Raw genomic sequence first — 16148 nt, 5'->3', positions numbered from 1 at the left:
GACCTTGGGGAGGGAAGAGAGAACCACCATCTTCTTAATTGAATATCCAAGAAACATCTTTGCTGTAATTAAAAGGAGAAAGTGCATATTTTTAATTGTCACAAAACAGTCTTTTACTGTTATTGAAATACAATTGACATACAAGGAGATGCACCATTTTAAGTGTACAATTCAGTGAGTTCTCACAGGTGTTACCTGTCACCTGTGCACTCATGTCCCCAGGGAGGATGGAAAGCCTTCCTGTCTGCACCCCTGAAAGGGCAGTCGTGTCCTGCAGGGACTTGGGAGTGGACTCGGGGGCTTCTCTTTGTCTCGTGCCAATTTCTGGAAGGTGTGTTTTGGACATCTTTCTGTTCTCTTCTATTTTCTAAGATTTATGTATGTGTATTTCAGTGTTTTCTGCCCATTTTATTTTCTATCAAGAGATCAAAGGACTATGGTATTAAATGCTGAATTGTGTCTTCAAATGATTTTCTGCAAAATCTTCAGTATCAAACTTTAAAAAAAAGGCATTGAAAATCAATGGTTTCCAGAAAATATCTTAGTGGTCCTGGGAGGCCTGCTTTTCTTCTCGAGAAGCATCCTCTTCTGGACGTCCTGGGGTTGGGCTGGCTCGGTCATGGCGTGCATGCTGGCTGGCCCAGGTGTCAGCAAAATGTGTCAGGAAGGCCCTTCTCTGCGTCTACGTCACCCGCAGGGAATGGGGCCTCTCATCCACTGACCAGTATCTTGAAGGCCTAATGTGAGCACTGATGCGTGCATCAGGACCCCACCGTGACAAACCCAGACTTAATTTCCAGTTCCCGAGGAGCTGACATTCTAATGCTCCCAAGTGCGGGTGTGTGTGAGGTCAGGGGTGAGGCCTGGACAGGTGAGCCCAGGGCAGGGTCCCGAGGGAGGGGAGGCTGGGACGCAGTGCCTGGGGACTATGGCCTTACGGGGTGGGATGGAGGCCCAGTAGGGCCGAAAGCCTCGGAAAGGACTGGTCTTACTCTGAGGGCAGTGCGAAATGCGCACTAGAGGGACGACATGGTTGGGCTGAAATATTCCAGAGATCCCCCAGCTGCCGTGGAGACGAGACTTGAGGGGAGCAGGGGAAGAAGCCAGGCAGCGAGTAAAACTCAGCGATTTTAGCTGATACAATAAATGGACGCACTTTGGAGAGCAGGCTTTCCACCCTTTTCTCCAGCGTTAATTATTAGTTTCGTTCATTTAATTTCATCGAAATACATTTAATTTGCTTAATTATTAGTCCTAATAATATAGTATCTGTTATGCTTTGTTCTGTGTGATGCCAAGAAAATTACAGAGGCATAGCATCTGGCTGATTTTTCCCCCTAAACCCGGGCAACACACACATTTGGAAGACGTTCACTTAGGATGTTGCACTGTACCGTAGATTTACTTCAGCATAAATGGTCTCCCTCATTTCTGGGCTGTGGGGAGTCAGACCGAGGTCTGGAAAATAACATCAAGGCGGGTGTCTAACTTCGAACACAAACCACCCCACAAAGGACACTTCCTCACGAAGGTCTCGTTTCACCGTCCCGGACTCACGCGGGGCTGTGTCGACGTGGCATTTCTCCTGGATTAGCTCGTTTAATCTTCTCCACGAAGAGGCTCTGATTTTGAGTCCCGGTTCTAACACCCAACTTTCAGACAAATAATTGAACTTTTGACCCGGTTGTTTCATGTACCAAATAAAGATCCTAATAATCTAAAAAAGACGAAGAGCCCTGGCCAGCAGCCTAGTTGGTGGGGGTGTCTCCCATGCACCAAAGGGTTGTGGGTTCCATCCCCGATTGGGGCCCATACAGGAGGCAACTGATACGTTTCTCTCTCACATCAGTGTCTCCCCGTCTCTCCCCCTTCCTCCCTCTCTAAAATCAATGAGCATATTTTCGGGTGAGGATAAAAAGAAAAGGGAGATAAAGTTTTGGTTGAACTCTGAATCTGCTTTATCTTCCAAACCTCCTGACAAGTGTGTTCTTGCCGACCTCACCCAGAAGTTTGTCCTTTACCGTAAGCTCTGTCACCTGTAAGACTGTAAGTGCCGAGAGCAGTGTCACGTCCTCTGGAACAGGAGACAGCGAGAAGCACGGTCTGAGCCCAGATGTCCCTGTCAGTGTGGGCCCAGCCTCGTTAAACCACCTTTTCCCCTAGGAGGTAGTGAGTGGGTGGAAATCATTTGAGTTTCATCATCTGAGAGTCATTTCACAGAAGATTGCTTCTTTTACTGCTGCAGTGAGGTAAACAAGAATCACCTCCTCTGCTAATGGCAGGGAGCCTGAGGACAGCGGGACGCAGAGTCCTTCGGGGAAAGCGTGCCCGTCCCTCCCGGAGCCGGAGCCCAGGGCCCTCCATGCAGCCTGGCACTCGCGGGGTTAAGCGGAGTCCCTGCAGGAACCCAGAGGGCAGCCGCCCAAGTTCCCTCTCTTTGTTTCGGTTCCCAGATGGCAGCCCTGTCTGTTGGTCCCAACTGAAGCAAAACTATTTTTGAGCCTGTGTATCCTCCGGCCCAGATGTTCGAGGCCATAATAATGTGTTTCTTTTATGGTGTCTCTTCTGCCTCGTGGTGCAGAAGTTTGAAAGCTTCATTGTTTCATCAAATAAACACGGCCAGACCTTATAGGACCGCGGGGTAATAAAAAGAAGGAAAACATCCTTGAAAGCAGGAAGAGAATTCTCTTACTTCATCGTGTTTGCAGGGAGACGCCGTAGACAATCTGCTGCCATTTTGTGGCTTATAATCTTTTCACTGTTAATTGTGGTGTTTATCCTAATGAACACACCACGCGGCTATACTTAGAATCCACCAAGCGCCCAGGAGAAATGCAAAGCAACGAGTCCGCACTCCCGCCTAACGGGCTTTCTCTGGGCAGCAGCTGGCGGTGAGTCTCCGTCAGCCCCGTGCTCCTGGGGGCCCTGCTGGTCACCTCCCGCCTCACCAGCCACCATCCCGGGGCAACTGCCTTCTCGGTTATCACAGGGCGGTGATATCCCTCCCTGCCTCCCTCCCTTCCCCCTCCCCCTTTCTTTCTTCCCTTAAAGACATGCCCATCGAATTTGGCCCACATGGTTCTGGTGGCAGATAGATGACTAGGCCAGGTGACCTGGAAGCAAGATGAAGAACATCAGAAACTGAACTTAGTTACGTAATTTACTGAGTCTCAGCTGCTGTGATTGTCAGCCGCCTCCGTGTTGTGGTTGAACTTCGGGAATCCCTCCAGCCCCGAGAATCACTCTCACTGCCTCCCAGGCCCGTGTACTGATTTTTACTTTGGGGTTGGGTGGTGGTGGGAAGAGAGAGAGAGAGAAATATCGATGTGAGAGAGGAACATTGGTTGGTTGCCTCCCATAGGCACCCCGACCAGGGATTGAACCCCCAACCTTTCCATTGTGTGGGGAAGATGCCCCAACCACACCAGCCCCGCTGGCCGGGGCCTTCTCGCCGCCTCGCACCCCAGCCCCTGTGCTTGCCCAGCCCCAGCGCACCCTGGAAGTCGCGTCTCTGCACCGAGGACTGCCCGCGGCCCATCTCCCCTTGGTCTCACTGGGCATCTCTGGCAGTACCGTGAAGACCCACGCGCCCAAGAGACAGGGGACTCTTTCCCTCCTGCCTGCCACTTTCTTTTGTCCTGTTGAGAAGAAATGCAACCGTTCAGTTCAGTGCCTTATAAATAAACCTAATTTTCGTTTTCTGGATAGAGACATTCACATTTGGTACTAATAAATACAACCCAAAGCCAAAATTTAAAAAATCTTTGCCGTTCATGGGGCGAGCGCTTGGCTAGGGCGTTCTTGGGCAGCGATGGTGGCGGTGCCCTTCCCAGCCCTGCCTGTTCCCCCAGCCCCACCCAGGGCAGATTCGCCTGCCCCTGGCCCTGGGGTCTCCTTGCGAACCGAGGATGAGTGTGGGTCTCCGAGTCCACACGTGGTCTCTGTTTCACAGGCTGCTCCTCGGCCACTGCCGTGTGGTCCACACAAGCAGGCCCCTGTGCCCACTGTGGGCAGAAGGGCAGTGGTCTGCACAGCCGGGCCTGGCCGGGCGCGAGGCAGGAGGCCTTGCAGCTGGGCAGGAGGTGATGAGCCCGGGCCAGGTGGCAGGCCCTTGAAGGGAGGGAGAGGAGGAGAGGGACCCCAGTGGTCAGGAGGAAGGTCTTCAAAGCAGTGTGCCCAGCTGGAGGTGGAAGGATGTGCTGAGGCTGTCAGTGTTCCGACAACTGAAAATACAAAGCACTCTCTATTGCGGTCGGAATGAAGGATGACCCTGTGGTTTCCCAAGAACCCAAACAAAACGGTACTGGCGGGGCAACAGCCCTTTGTGCTGAAGTTGCTAAGGACCATCCTTTAGAGTCGGTGTTTACAGGGGTCTAGTTCACCAGCCTGGCGAGCCCCGGAGCGGCGAATGGGGCGGCAGACAGTGCTGGGCGGTGCTGCCTCCGGGGAGGGGAGGAGGGGGCTCAGCTGCCCGGAGACGCCGCCCAGACGTGTTGGCAGTGGGAACCACCACCCATCTCGGTTGGACGGGGGTCACTGCCCTGTCTGTGCACACCGAGGGCAGACGGGGTGACTTCTGCCTTACTTTTTAAAATCAGTGTTTGTAGCCAAGTCCGAAATGCAGCTAGCTGTATGGGTAAGAATCAGAAGCCGCCAAGTCTCTCCTTAACTTCACTCCGGCAGCTTCTTGCCAGATGAAGACTCTCACAGGCGTCCCTGCCTGCTACCATGCGCCCAGCTCTGAGGGAGAGTTGGATTCTTGCCAGGCAAGAACAAGGAGGCAAAGTCAAGGGGAGAGAGGAGGCGTAGGATGGAGGATCATGGCAGTGGATATGACTTCCCACGGGTCAGTGTATCGCCTTGGTCATGAACGCTCTGCGGGGCCAGAGTCTTCCATGGTCTTCGGACGGGAGTCCTCTCTCCCCGTGCCGGCAATTCCGAGCGGTGAAGACACCATCTGCGTGTCACCGAGGCCCCTCTGTAAATACGTTAAGTCAAAATAACTTGCCTGTGAACAAGTATTGATGTCCCTGTAATGGGTCTTTTTTCGTGGCATAATTTGCAATGAGGTAAGATCATTTAAATATTGGCGGTAGAACCAGAGTTCTCCAGACTTTAACATGTGTACATCTTAAAATTCTGTCTATCACCCTTCAGAAGCAAAGGGCTTAAGCCGACCCGCAGGCAACGCCCCCAGTGCTCCCAGTGGCCGCCCCGTCCAGGGTGCTGCCCAAAAGGGTGGCCGGGCCTCTGGAGTGTGAGTGTTGGCTGGCTGGCTGGACTCCCCCTCAGTAAAATCGGGTTCCTGCAAACACAGCTTGAGTGGCTTTGATGTGTAACAGTGGTCAGTACCAAAGTATTAACAATCGATTACCTTATTTCTTTTATTACCTTAGTCCACTTACAGAGCCAAGAACAGATAGGCTTATAGAAGTTTCTACTTTTCTAGTTACATGCCTCTTCTGTTACAAGGAATTCAGGGAAATTTTCTGATGAAAGCTTTATAGAAAGCAAGAAAAGGCTTTGATTCATATCCCTTATGTTTTAATTGCAAGATTTGGACCTTTCCTTCTGTTATTCACAAGATAATGGAGTAATTGGAACCATTTTAGAATATTGGCTATAATGATATCATTTTAAATGTCTTATAATGGAGAGCAATGTCTGTTAATAATCTATCATTACTTTTTATTTAAATGACTCTTCATGTAAGAATACGAGAATAAATCTTAGCATGAAAACTGCTAAGTGCTTTAAATTTAAGACTGGATACAGTTCACCCTCAGATACGCAGGGATGAGGGGAGCCAACTTCCTATGCAGTTGAAACTCTGTGCATAACTTTATTTAAGTTGTAATTTGCGAAATTCATTGAGGTAACGTTAGTTGATAACATGTAAACTTCAGATGCACAACTTTGTAATACGACATCTGTATCAAGTGCTCACCACCCAGGTCTCGTCTCCTTCGGCCTGCACTTGACCTCCTGGCCCTTCCTCGCCCCCCTCAGCCCCGCTCTCGCTGCTGCCCACCTTCCGTGGTTGTTGCCTGTATGTCTGTTTGTGGCTTTTTGTTTTATGTGCACCTCGGTGAAATCACAGAGTCCTTGTCCTTTTCCATCTGTTTTCACTTACTTAGCACGACATTCTCAAGGTCCGTCCGCGCTGTCACAGACGGCAGTCCTTCCTCTTTTCTCTGGCTGAGTGGTGTTCCGTTGTGCACACGGGCCGCATCCTCGCTACCCCGCCGCCCGCTGAGGGGTGGCCGGAGATAATTCGTTTGTCTCCGACTCCTGGCTATGGTAGAGAACGCTGCGATGGACACAGGGGTGCATACACCTTTAGGGATGATATGTGGCCTCCAATTTTTGGGTGGATATCCAGAAGAGGGATTGCTGGGTATATGGTAACTCTATTCTTAATTTTCTCTACTCAACACCCAAAAACCAAGCAATTTGACAAAAATAAAAATGGGCAGAGGACCTGCCTGAATAGACACTTTTCCAAAGAAGGCCCATATAACTTTTGACTCCCTCCAAACTTAGCTTTGCTTCCAGGACCCCACCCCCCATGGGCCCCCAAATCTGCAGGTGCTCGGGTCCCCTATGTAGAAGAGCGGTAGGTCAATGCGTACAGTCAGCCCTCTGCCTCTGCGGGCTCCCAGCTGTGGGCCAGAAATAGTGTAGGTACTTGTTGAGAAAAACCCCAGTATAAGTAGTTCACACACACACTGGTCCAGGGTCAACTGCAATGATCTTCCCTGTTCTCTTCCCCTGCCTCCCAGCTCCAAGAAGGACATTTCACGATTTCTTCGTGGTTCCTTCCCAGTGAACGTGGCAACAGGCTGAGAATGGGAATAGAAAGGGGATGAGCAGGCAGCCCGGAGGCAAACAGAACGGCCCCCTGGAGAGAAGGCCCTGGGGGAGCGGAGGGTCTGCTGCTCTGAGCTGCTCTCAGAGACCGAGTCAGCCCCACCCTGCAAGGCCATGTGGGGGCAGCTGTCCGTGCCACCGGGGAGCGCATGACGGGCTTCTTGGGTTCTGGGGTGTCCTTTCTCCTTGTGTACACTTGCTCCTTAGCCCTTGGATACAACTTGGCCAGGTGGGAAATGAAGATCTAAAAGTTTACTTTGTAGGGGTGGGTTCTGCTTATAATAAAGCCAACTTCGTGACTCACGGGTATTAGTATGAAACGCAAGCAAGCTCGGGGCTACCTCGGGGTTCTTCCTTGGTTCACTTGCACTGAAATCATGACAGGACTGGTAATTAGGGCCGTTCCGGGAGGGAACTTAAAAAGAAGGAATCAAGCTCGAAATTCCGTATTTATAAACAAATGTTCCAGTGTTGCTCCACAAAGGAAAAACGCTGGCGTAGCTGGACTGCGTTTCGATGCGCCCTTTGTTCGAAAAGGAAAGTCAGTAAAAACAGTGCAGGGCCCTGGCTTGGAAACAGCCCTCAGAGGATGTTTGGAAACTGGTCCGGCAGGGAGAGCTTTTTCGGTTCTAGATACAGATGTCAGAAGAGATGCCAATGTTTACTGGTCTCAAATGCTGGTAAACAGAAATGCGAACCAAAGGGAAAAACTGCATACACATGGTTGGGTGTGCCTGAAAAGTAAGATCAGAATGATTCCTTAGGGAAAAGATGCAAATCCCAGCATAATCCTCCTATCGTTCACTTGAAAAAAATGGTGCTTTCTTAATTTACTTAATCTTGCCTGTTCAGTGACAGGATCTTGATTAAGTCATGCTGACTATTTGTTATGAACTCCCACTAAGCTTTGCTCCTCTTATTTTTGTGTAACCACATCGCCAAAGGACGTCTTGGTTTCAGTTTCACGCAAAGATTTATTCCGCAATCAGTGCAGGCAGCTGCAAGGCACAAGGCCGCTAATTTTTAACTCTCCTCTGGAATGCTGAAATTTGCTTTCTGTAACTGATCCCCCCAACGAGGTACCCTGGGAAGCCTCGTTATTTGAGCATCAGGAGATTCGCACTGCCGACGCCTTTCCAGGCTTCCTTGACCCCATCCCTGCGTGCTCCTCCCTGTCTCAGAGGGTGGCTCCTCCTCTCCTCGTGTCCGAGTTTCAGAATGTGTCTGGGGTCTGTCCCAGGTCCTCCTCTTTATCTGCAGCCAGGAGCGTCCAACCCGCGGCCCAGCACATAATCGTTCATTTATTTAACACCTTTGCTCATCAGTTTTTGTCGTGTTTGTGTGTTTAATGTGTGGCCCAGAGACACCAAAGGTTGGACACCCCGTCAGTGACTTTAACGGTCCCATGGGTTTGGATGTTATAGGCTCATGATTTTCAAATCTTTGTATCTCCAGTCCAGTGACTCTTTTCCTTGTTCAGATATCCCAATGCCAACTCAACAGCCCCACATGGACAGATGATAGAGAGGACACGGAGATTCAGAGGTGGAATGTCTCGTTCACAGCCAGGGTAAAAAGGGGCGAGAGCCAGATTTTGGAGGGTTGTTCTCTTTCTCCCAAGCCAGGCCTTCCCGAACAGGGCCCTTCGCTAGGACCTTTGGTTTAGCAGGCACGTAAACACAGCCTGCTAGGAGGTGGGAGCAGGTGAGCATGTAGGGAGGTCAGTGAAAAGCAGAGCCACGCTCACAGGAAGGAAACCCAGGCAGAGGAGCCCGACCCTGCAGGGGCCGTCCTTGCCAGTCCTTCCTGCCTCTCTCCAAAAGGCTCCCCACATTCAGTCACCTCTGTAGTTTCCCCTGTGCTTCGCCCCACCCTAGTGACACTCCGTTGCTGCTCGTGGCCGCTCACTCTGGGACACTGAGAGCCACACAGAGGCAGGGACACTGCATCTCCCCCCGGGGCAGGTGCACTGGTGGACTCAGCTCCCCACCCCCAACAGAGACCTCTCCTTGGCCCAGCTGGTTTCTCCCCATGGGTCTGAGCGTGGCCTTCCCAGACACAGCCTTGAGCCACACTTTGCTTCTTGATCTCTCGCAGAACATTGCACCCTCTTAGAAGCTACGTGCATCCCTGGATCACTGTGGCCCCCTAGAAGGGGTCAGAAGGTCTGACTCTGGCTCTCCGCAGTCTCTACTTTGTGTCCAGCCCATGAGAGTCAGTGCAGCTGTTGGCACATGGCCTCGCTGGCAGGAGGGGGTGTGAGTGGTGCCTGGGTGTATAAGCGCCCCCCGAAGTCTGCAGGAGTGAGCGTCCCGTCGGCCCACCAGGGAGCTGCAGACGAGTTCCCCTTCCCAGGCTTTTCCATGGCTCGCCAGACTCCCATAGCACAGATCTCTGCAATGCACGTGTCTCTCCAGCTACCTTCCAAAGCTCTTCAGATGGGGACACGGGAGGGGGCCTCGCTGCCATCTGGATCTGTGTACCTCGGTCACACTTCAAAGGGTAGACATGGACTTTGTAACAACACTCGCCAACCTTCATCTGTGACGGCTGCTGTCTTCTGTTCAGATTCTCATTCAACGTGCAGGACGCCTTACGTACGGTAGATAGGCAGGACCTCAGGTGAGCTGCACTGAGTGTAATTTCATGTACAATATAAAACTGAACCTATGTCACGCATGCAGTGTGACATAAAGTGCAAGCTAAGAACACAGTTCTCACTAAAGCGAATTGCCATAGGGCAGTGCTGAGATTGCAGAGGAAGTTAGGAAGTTAATTGGTTAGGGGAAGAGAGGTGCTCATATTCCAGAAAAGTCAAAACTTTCCAAAGAATGTGAGTAACCCTATCCCCAGCGCTTCAGGATGCGGTCAGCGTCCTGACAGGGTCTGGGGACAATTCCTTGCAGACACTCCATGTGCTTGGTGACCTATGGGCAGGGCGTTTCGTGAAGGCACGTGGGCGGGAAGACTCTTCAATCTCAAAGTCGTCACTGCAGCCACAGGTCAGCAAAATAACAGTTCATAGTTCATAGCCAAAAAATCCTTTCCTGAGGAGCCCTGGGCAGCATCTTGGTGAACCGGAACTTAACAGAGAAGAGGAGAAGCCACTTCATGTATTGTGATTAGAACCACCCTCCTCCCCCACCTTTTTCTTCTGCTCAAGTCAAAAAGTGAGCGGCTTTTAGCGGGAATGCGTGTGGCTGGGTTTCTGGGTTGGTCCACAATCCGGGAGAGCCGTCTGCACGGCCCGCCCTTCGGGTCTGCATTGCCGTTCGTGCGAGCAAACTGAACAATGAGCCCATTCCCCACAGAAAAGATTAGGTCTGCTGGGTCATAAACGTACACATATGAACAAGAACCAGAGCCCGACTGCCCACGGGGACTCTCGGAGGGGGAGGGGAGCTAACCAGTGTCCCAAACCGAGGGGCGGACCTGCAATGTTCCCCTGGTTCGCCCGCAAATGCGGCGAGAAGCTCGCTTCCTCTGAAACTGACGTTATTGTGGCCACTCAGTATTATCGCCGTTCGAGTATTTGTTTTCCATCTTTTATGCTTGGCTTGGGGAAAATAAACCCCGAATCACAGCCATCAAATAAAAAAATAAGATTCCCATTTAGGGAATTTTAGTTTATTTGTAAGTCAGAAACAGTTCCTTTTTACAGGAAGACACAGAAGTCGACTAACGCATTTTAGGAAGATCGTAGACAAGAAGAGCTTACAGGACTCTGATCGCGCACCTAAAATCCCGGCTCTCAGTGGGGTTTTCTGAGCACCCAGTGCTGTGTTAATTGATGAATCTTAACTTTGTAGTTCCACGTGATCAGATGCGTCAACACCTACGCACATCACACATTCTGTCTCACTCTGGGGTGACTGGAGCCGGCGGCTGGATGGGAACTTGCTGTTGCCCTGAAGCACCTGCTGTTCTCCCAGATGGCAGTGGGCAGCCGTCTTCCACGGCGTTCCTGTGGGGCCCGACAGATAATCCTCCTGTTCCCCAATCCACCGCCCCTTCTGGGAGGCCTGCTATTTTATTGGCGTAGGATTTAAATTTCCCACCAGTTACCTGTGTGTCTGTCTGTGCAGCTGTACCTGTGTTCCTCTGTCCTTGTGACACTGTCCCCATAGAGGCCCTTTCAGCTTTAGATTTAATCTCGGTCAGGTCAGGGGGGCACAATAATTTCCTTACCTTGACGTGTGGTGCACATTCAGCGAGTGCTCTTTGATTACTGGGGTATGTCTGAGAGCACGAAGTTAGCTCTAAGCGATGAACTGTGTTAACCATGTTCACCAACGCGTACTCTTCAACACGCGGGGCTGGATTATGATCCCCATTTAGCCAAGGCATACAGCTTATATAAATCCTGAATACCTAATTGTCTTCCCAGGTGGCAGTAAGAAACATCTCAGCCTGGCAGAATCACTGACCCCGGAAATACCGCAATTCCGTGTTCCAAGACAGCCATTTCTGCTGTATTTATGATTCAATAGTATTCACCCAACGGTTCTCTCTGGCTGTGTCATACAGTGGAGACCAGGTCTGTGAGGGGAGGGCCACCTGCAACCGGGAGGAGGAGAAGCTGCCAGCTAATGAGCGGGCTCGGGTGCAGGTGCCACGGTGCCCAACACACCTGCCAGCCTCTGTCCCGTGAGCTGCCACGGCCTCGGGGGCAGCCCTGAGCCACTGAGCTCATGTGGCCAGTGAGCACTTGCAGTGTGGCCCGTCCACGCCAAGATGCGCTGTTAATGAGAAATCACACCTGGCTTTGATGTCTTTGTACAAAACAGAGAATGCAGAAGTCAGTAACCACGTTGATAGTGAGTACATGTTGAAATGGTAATATTTGGATATATCCTGGGTTAAGAAAAAGATTAATTTTACCTGTTTATTTTTATTTTTTTAATGTGGATTCTTGACCACTTAAAATTACTGAGAGGTGTGTGCCCCTGTTGGGCAGCAGGGACCCGGAGGCCTCGGCAGAGGGGAGCATGTGCTGGGTGTCTCTAAGGAGCTGAGAGCAGAAACTACCGGAGTGAAATGGGGCCCCCTGCTCCACTGGAGGGCCGTCCCTGGGAGACAGAGAAGGCAGAGCCACCCCATTACACAGGCTCCCACCTCTGAAATCATTTTGAGGCTAAATAGGACGCGATATGACCCCAGTGGACAGAGATTTCTCAGCTGCGTTTGTGCATCCCAGCCCCCCAGAAACAATGGGCCAGGTGTGCTCTCCACTGCGCAGCGCCAGTGTGGGGCGGGTCTAAGCGCTTTCCTGATCACCGGTTTCTTCCTGCCACCAGCCAGGTGACACAGGCCCTGTGAGCACCTGTTTGAGCAGGTGTGGGCTGGAGGCTCCGAGACTTTACGTAGTTGGCTCGAGGTCACACCTCTGGCCGCTGAGCTGGCCAGGAGGTCCCAGGACCTCAGCCCTCGCCCACGATGGAGCTCTGTCCTCTGAAACAGAACCTCTGCCTCGACGCTTTCTTAACCCGCTGGTGTGCCCACCTCTCCTTGTATGACAGCACTGTCCGTCTTTTCTCCACACCTTAGCTCAACTCCACAATTGAACAGCTACGATTTAAAAATGTCTACTGTCTTAGAAACTGGGGGGGGGGGGACTGGAGGCATAATGTGAGGTCATGAATAATCTAACTCCTTGTTCTTCCCTGAAGTTGCCCCCCCAAAGCATACCTCAGTTCAGTCTGCTTAAAAAGCTAGGCAATTTAATTCCAATTCAATAAATATTAAGTACCTACTATGAGCCAAAAGCATTGCCAAGCACAGGGGACACAGAGGTAAAGATGACAAATCCCTGATCTGGCGAACGGTTCTGGTCTAGGGACTGAGGCCCGTTCCTGTGTGCCGTGTGCGGGAACGGGGAGCGGCACGCCCACGGGGTCAGGGTCGGGGTGTCGTGTTCCAGAAACCAAGAGCAGGGAGCGCTTGGGCCGCTTCCACCCGCCTCCCGCTGGTCTCCCGGGGCTGGATGTCTCCGCGGGAAGGCCAAGGCCATTGCTGACAGCCACGGTCAGGGCGGGCCTCTCTCTGGTCTCCAGGGTGGCTGATCCGTTCCCTTGGTTTCCAGGCAGCAGCAAGGTGAACCTCGTGAGGATCCCGTCCGCGGCCTCCAGCCCCCGGGACGCGGCCCTGGCTGCCGTCATCTGCAGCGCCCTGGCCACTGTCCTGCTGGCCCTGCTGGCCCTCTGCACCGTGTACTGTAAGAGGCAGCTGATGGGGAAGCCCGGCTGTAAGTCTGGGGCTCCTTCTGTCTGTCAGCGCTGGGGACACGCGTCTGTCACCGTGGGCACTGCGGGTTAAAGGGACGGAGGGCCCGTGATGACCAGCGCCTGGTCCCAGGGGGGCACGGAGGGAGCAGATAGGTGGCCAGCACCGATATTTTTAAGGACATTGAAAAGGCCGGATGTCCCGGGGCCTGCGCAGGCAGAAATAAAAATGGTCCCAAGTCCTCTCCATTCTGATTTTTTCTTGACAAATCACATCATATCTGTGCGCCCATGTAAGGAGAAGTGTTTTAAGGTGTGACTTAAAAGAGGGACAGCCTTCTTTTTCTCCAACACTACAAACGCCGGGGTCATGCTGGGTCTGGGTGGCGCTGGGAGGGAAGTGCTGCCCAAGGAGACTGTCCTCACTGACCGAACCGACCCCTCCTTCAGGGTCCCTGCGCGCTCAGGACACTCAGTACAGCGGCTCCGAACTGTCCTGCTTCGACAGACCTCAGCTCCACAAGTCCACTCCCCGAGCCCGCTGCCACTGCCACCGGGACTTGGGCCCGACCTGCGGTAAGTCCCCCGGGGGACCGGGGCGCCACATAGTTACCATTCCCCACCGTCCTCTGATGTGTGGCGTGTGTCTGAAATGTTAAAAAGAAAATGGTCTTCTTGTTAAAAATCCCAGAAGTTTTCAGGAACTGTTGGAGCAGGTTTGCCCTCGTTGTTTTGAGTCAGGTGAGTTCAAACGCGATCAAGCTTGTGCCCCGTAGGGGTATGCGCCCCTCCTGCCCCGCGGGGTCACGCTGAAGGCCCACGGAGCCGCACTCCTGCTGTGGGGCATCTCAGGGCAGAGGGAGGAGGCAGCTCCCGCAGCGCCCCGCACACGAGCACTGCCTGCTAGATCACGGACGGAAACGGACGTTTGGGGAAGTGCTTTGGATGGGGACTGGTTTCTCACACAGGAAACACGGGTGAAGGCTGTGCCAACTTCCTTTGCCTCTTACTTTCATTCATCAACACGGGGTTCCACCCGTATGCGCCCCACTCCTATCCCGACCATACGGACCCTATCTCCCTGCAAAGCCAGACTCGAGGTGGCCGGCCTGGCTGCACCCCTCTCCCTCGCCGCCCAGTTCTCCCAGCGCCTTTGAAGCAGCACAAACAGCACCCTGAGGTCTCATTCTTTGCGTGAGATGTGCCCCAACGAGACAGACTTATCCCCTTGACAATGTGACACTGTCCAATCTTTCTTTTCAAGAGATTGCAGGATTTGGTTTTTCCACCTAGTATTTTACGTGTGAAATGAGGAGTTTTCAACAGAATTATTTTTTTACTGAACACGACTATACTCTGTCGTAGGACTAGGTCCGAGAATGAAACGTAAGGCTCCTGTGGTACATGGGGCGCTCCTTGTGCCCGTGCCCACGCCACACAGACCCTTCGAGGTCGCCTGCACTGCGCCCAGGCACTGTCTCCTAGACTCTGGACAGTGACTCTGGGGCCAACTTGGTGGGGGAGGGGGGCAGAGGACAAGTGAGAGATGAACTCAAATTTTAAATGCAATAAAAGACAGCTTTGGCGAACTCTGCCTCATCTGAATTGTGTCTGAAGAGAAAATGAGCCATGCAGGTCCCCTTGCCATGTGTCCCCTTGACAGAACACTGTGCTCAGCCGCCCCACGCTACCACCAGGTCGGGGAGGTTTCCCCACAAACCGCTTCCTCCTGAACGGCAGCGCCCTTCTGCTCTTAACTTTTAGTCTGGTCACATTTTAAGACTCGAAAAGATGATGAAAGACTAGGACAGAGAACTTCCACATATACTTAACTCCAACTCCCCAAATATTAACATTTATCTCATTTGATATTTACTTTATCATTTTTATGTCTCTCTAAGTATGGTAGTTGTGTGTATACATATATATAAAATACATGTTTTGTATATTTTATATATATATACATACATTGTGTGTGTGTGTATACATACAAATTTTTATTCACTTGTCATTTAAAAATTGTTTGCAGATACGCTGTCCCTTCACCCCTTAATACTTTGGTGTTTCTTTCCTAAGAAGAACATTCTCTTATATAAAACCAGCATTATTAAATCAAGCAATTAACATTATGACCCTGGCTGGTGTAGCTCAATGGATTGATTGCGGGCCTGTGAACCAAAGCATTGAGGTTCGATTCCCGGTCAGGGCACATGCCTGGGTTGCAGGCCAGTTCCCAGCAGGGGACGCATGAGAGGCAACCATACATTAATATTTCCCTCTCTCCTTCCTTTCCCCTCTAAAGATAAATAAAATATTTTTTAAAAAATTAACATTAAGTCTATTCCTGTTATGTAATCTACAGAATGTAATATAACTTTTAAAATTATCTCAATAATGTCCTCTGTAGCAAAAGAAAATCCCAGATAACACTGTTGTGTTTAGTTCTCTTCTCTCTACTCTCATTCAATCTGGAACATTTCTTTAATCTTCCTTGGTGTTTTATGACATTACTATTTTTGACGAGCACAGGCCAGGGATTTCGTAGAGTGACCCCCAGTCTGGGTTTTCTGACCTTCAGTGACAAGTGGGTTCAGAAATACCCACGAGGCACTGGTGTGTCCATCGCAGTCCCGGCCAGGTGACCTCGAGCCGCTTTGTTAAGGTGGCATCTTCGTGCCTTCTCTGCTGTACAACTGTTGTTGTTCCCTTTGCAATGAGTCAGACCTCGTAGGGGATTCTTTGAGATTGTGTAAATGTCCTGTCACCTCCTGGCTTCTGCTCAGGACTTTAACCTTCTCTGATGCCCCCTACCCGGGTCGGTCACTGCTGTGGTGGGTAGCAATCACAGGTTCCCTAATTCCATCATTCCCTCTGCGTTTATTCAGGTGGCTTCCTAAAGTCAGAAAGAACTTCCCCTTCTTCCACATTTACTTACTTATTTAGTCACTTTAACCAGTGGGGACTCTCGGGCCCTGTCCCCTGGGTTACAGTCGCACGCTCCCATCATTTATCCTGATGCTCAGATGCTCCCGGACTTGACCAGTGGGAGGCCAATGA

At 51.4% G+C, this 16148-nt stretch overlaps 1 protein-coding gene across 2 annotated transcripts in view; it reads left to right on the top strand.

The window, feature by feature from the left end:
• TNFRSF19 (TNF receptor superfamily member 19) overlaps positions 1-16148 on the top strand; it is a 71014-nt gene that overhangs the window by 45656 nt on the left and 9210 nt on the right. For both annotated transcript variants that reach the window (XM_037057633.1, XM_037057634.1), the window contains exons 6-7: positions 12953-13114; positions 13542-13667. In XM_037057633.1, the coding sequence (XP_036913528.1) occupies positions 12953-13114; positions 13542-13667 (288 nt within the window). The remainder of the gene's footprint in view (positions 1-12952; positions 13115-13541; positions 13668-16148) is intronic.

Source organism: Sturnira hondurensis, unplaced genomic scaffold (assembly GCF_014824575.4).
Source record: "Sturnira hondurensis isolate 20B ecotype Veracruz unplaced genomic scaffold, ASM1482457v3 Scaffold0009719, whole genome shotgun sequence".
NCBI classification, from domain to species: Eukaryota; Metazoa; Chordata; class Mammalia; order Chiroptera; family Phyllostomidae; genus Sturnira; species Sturnira hondurensis.
Note: the sequence above shows the minus strand (reverse complement) of the source record. Positions and strands in the feature narration are given on the sequence as shown.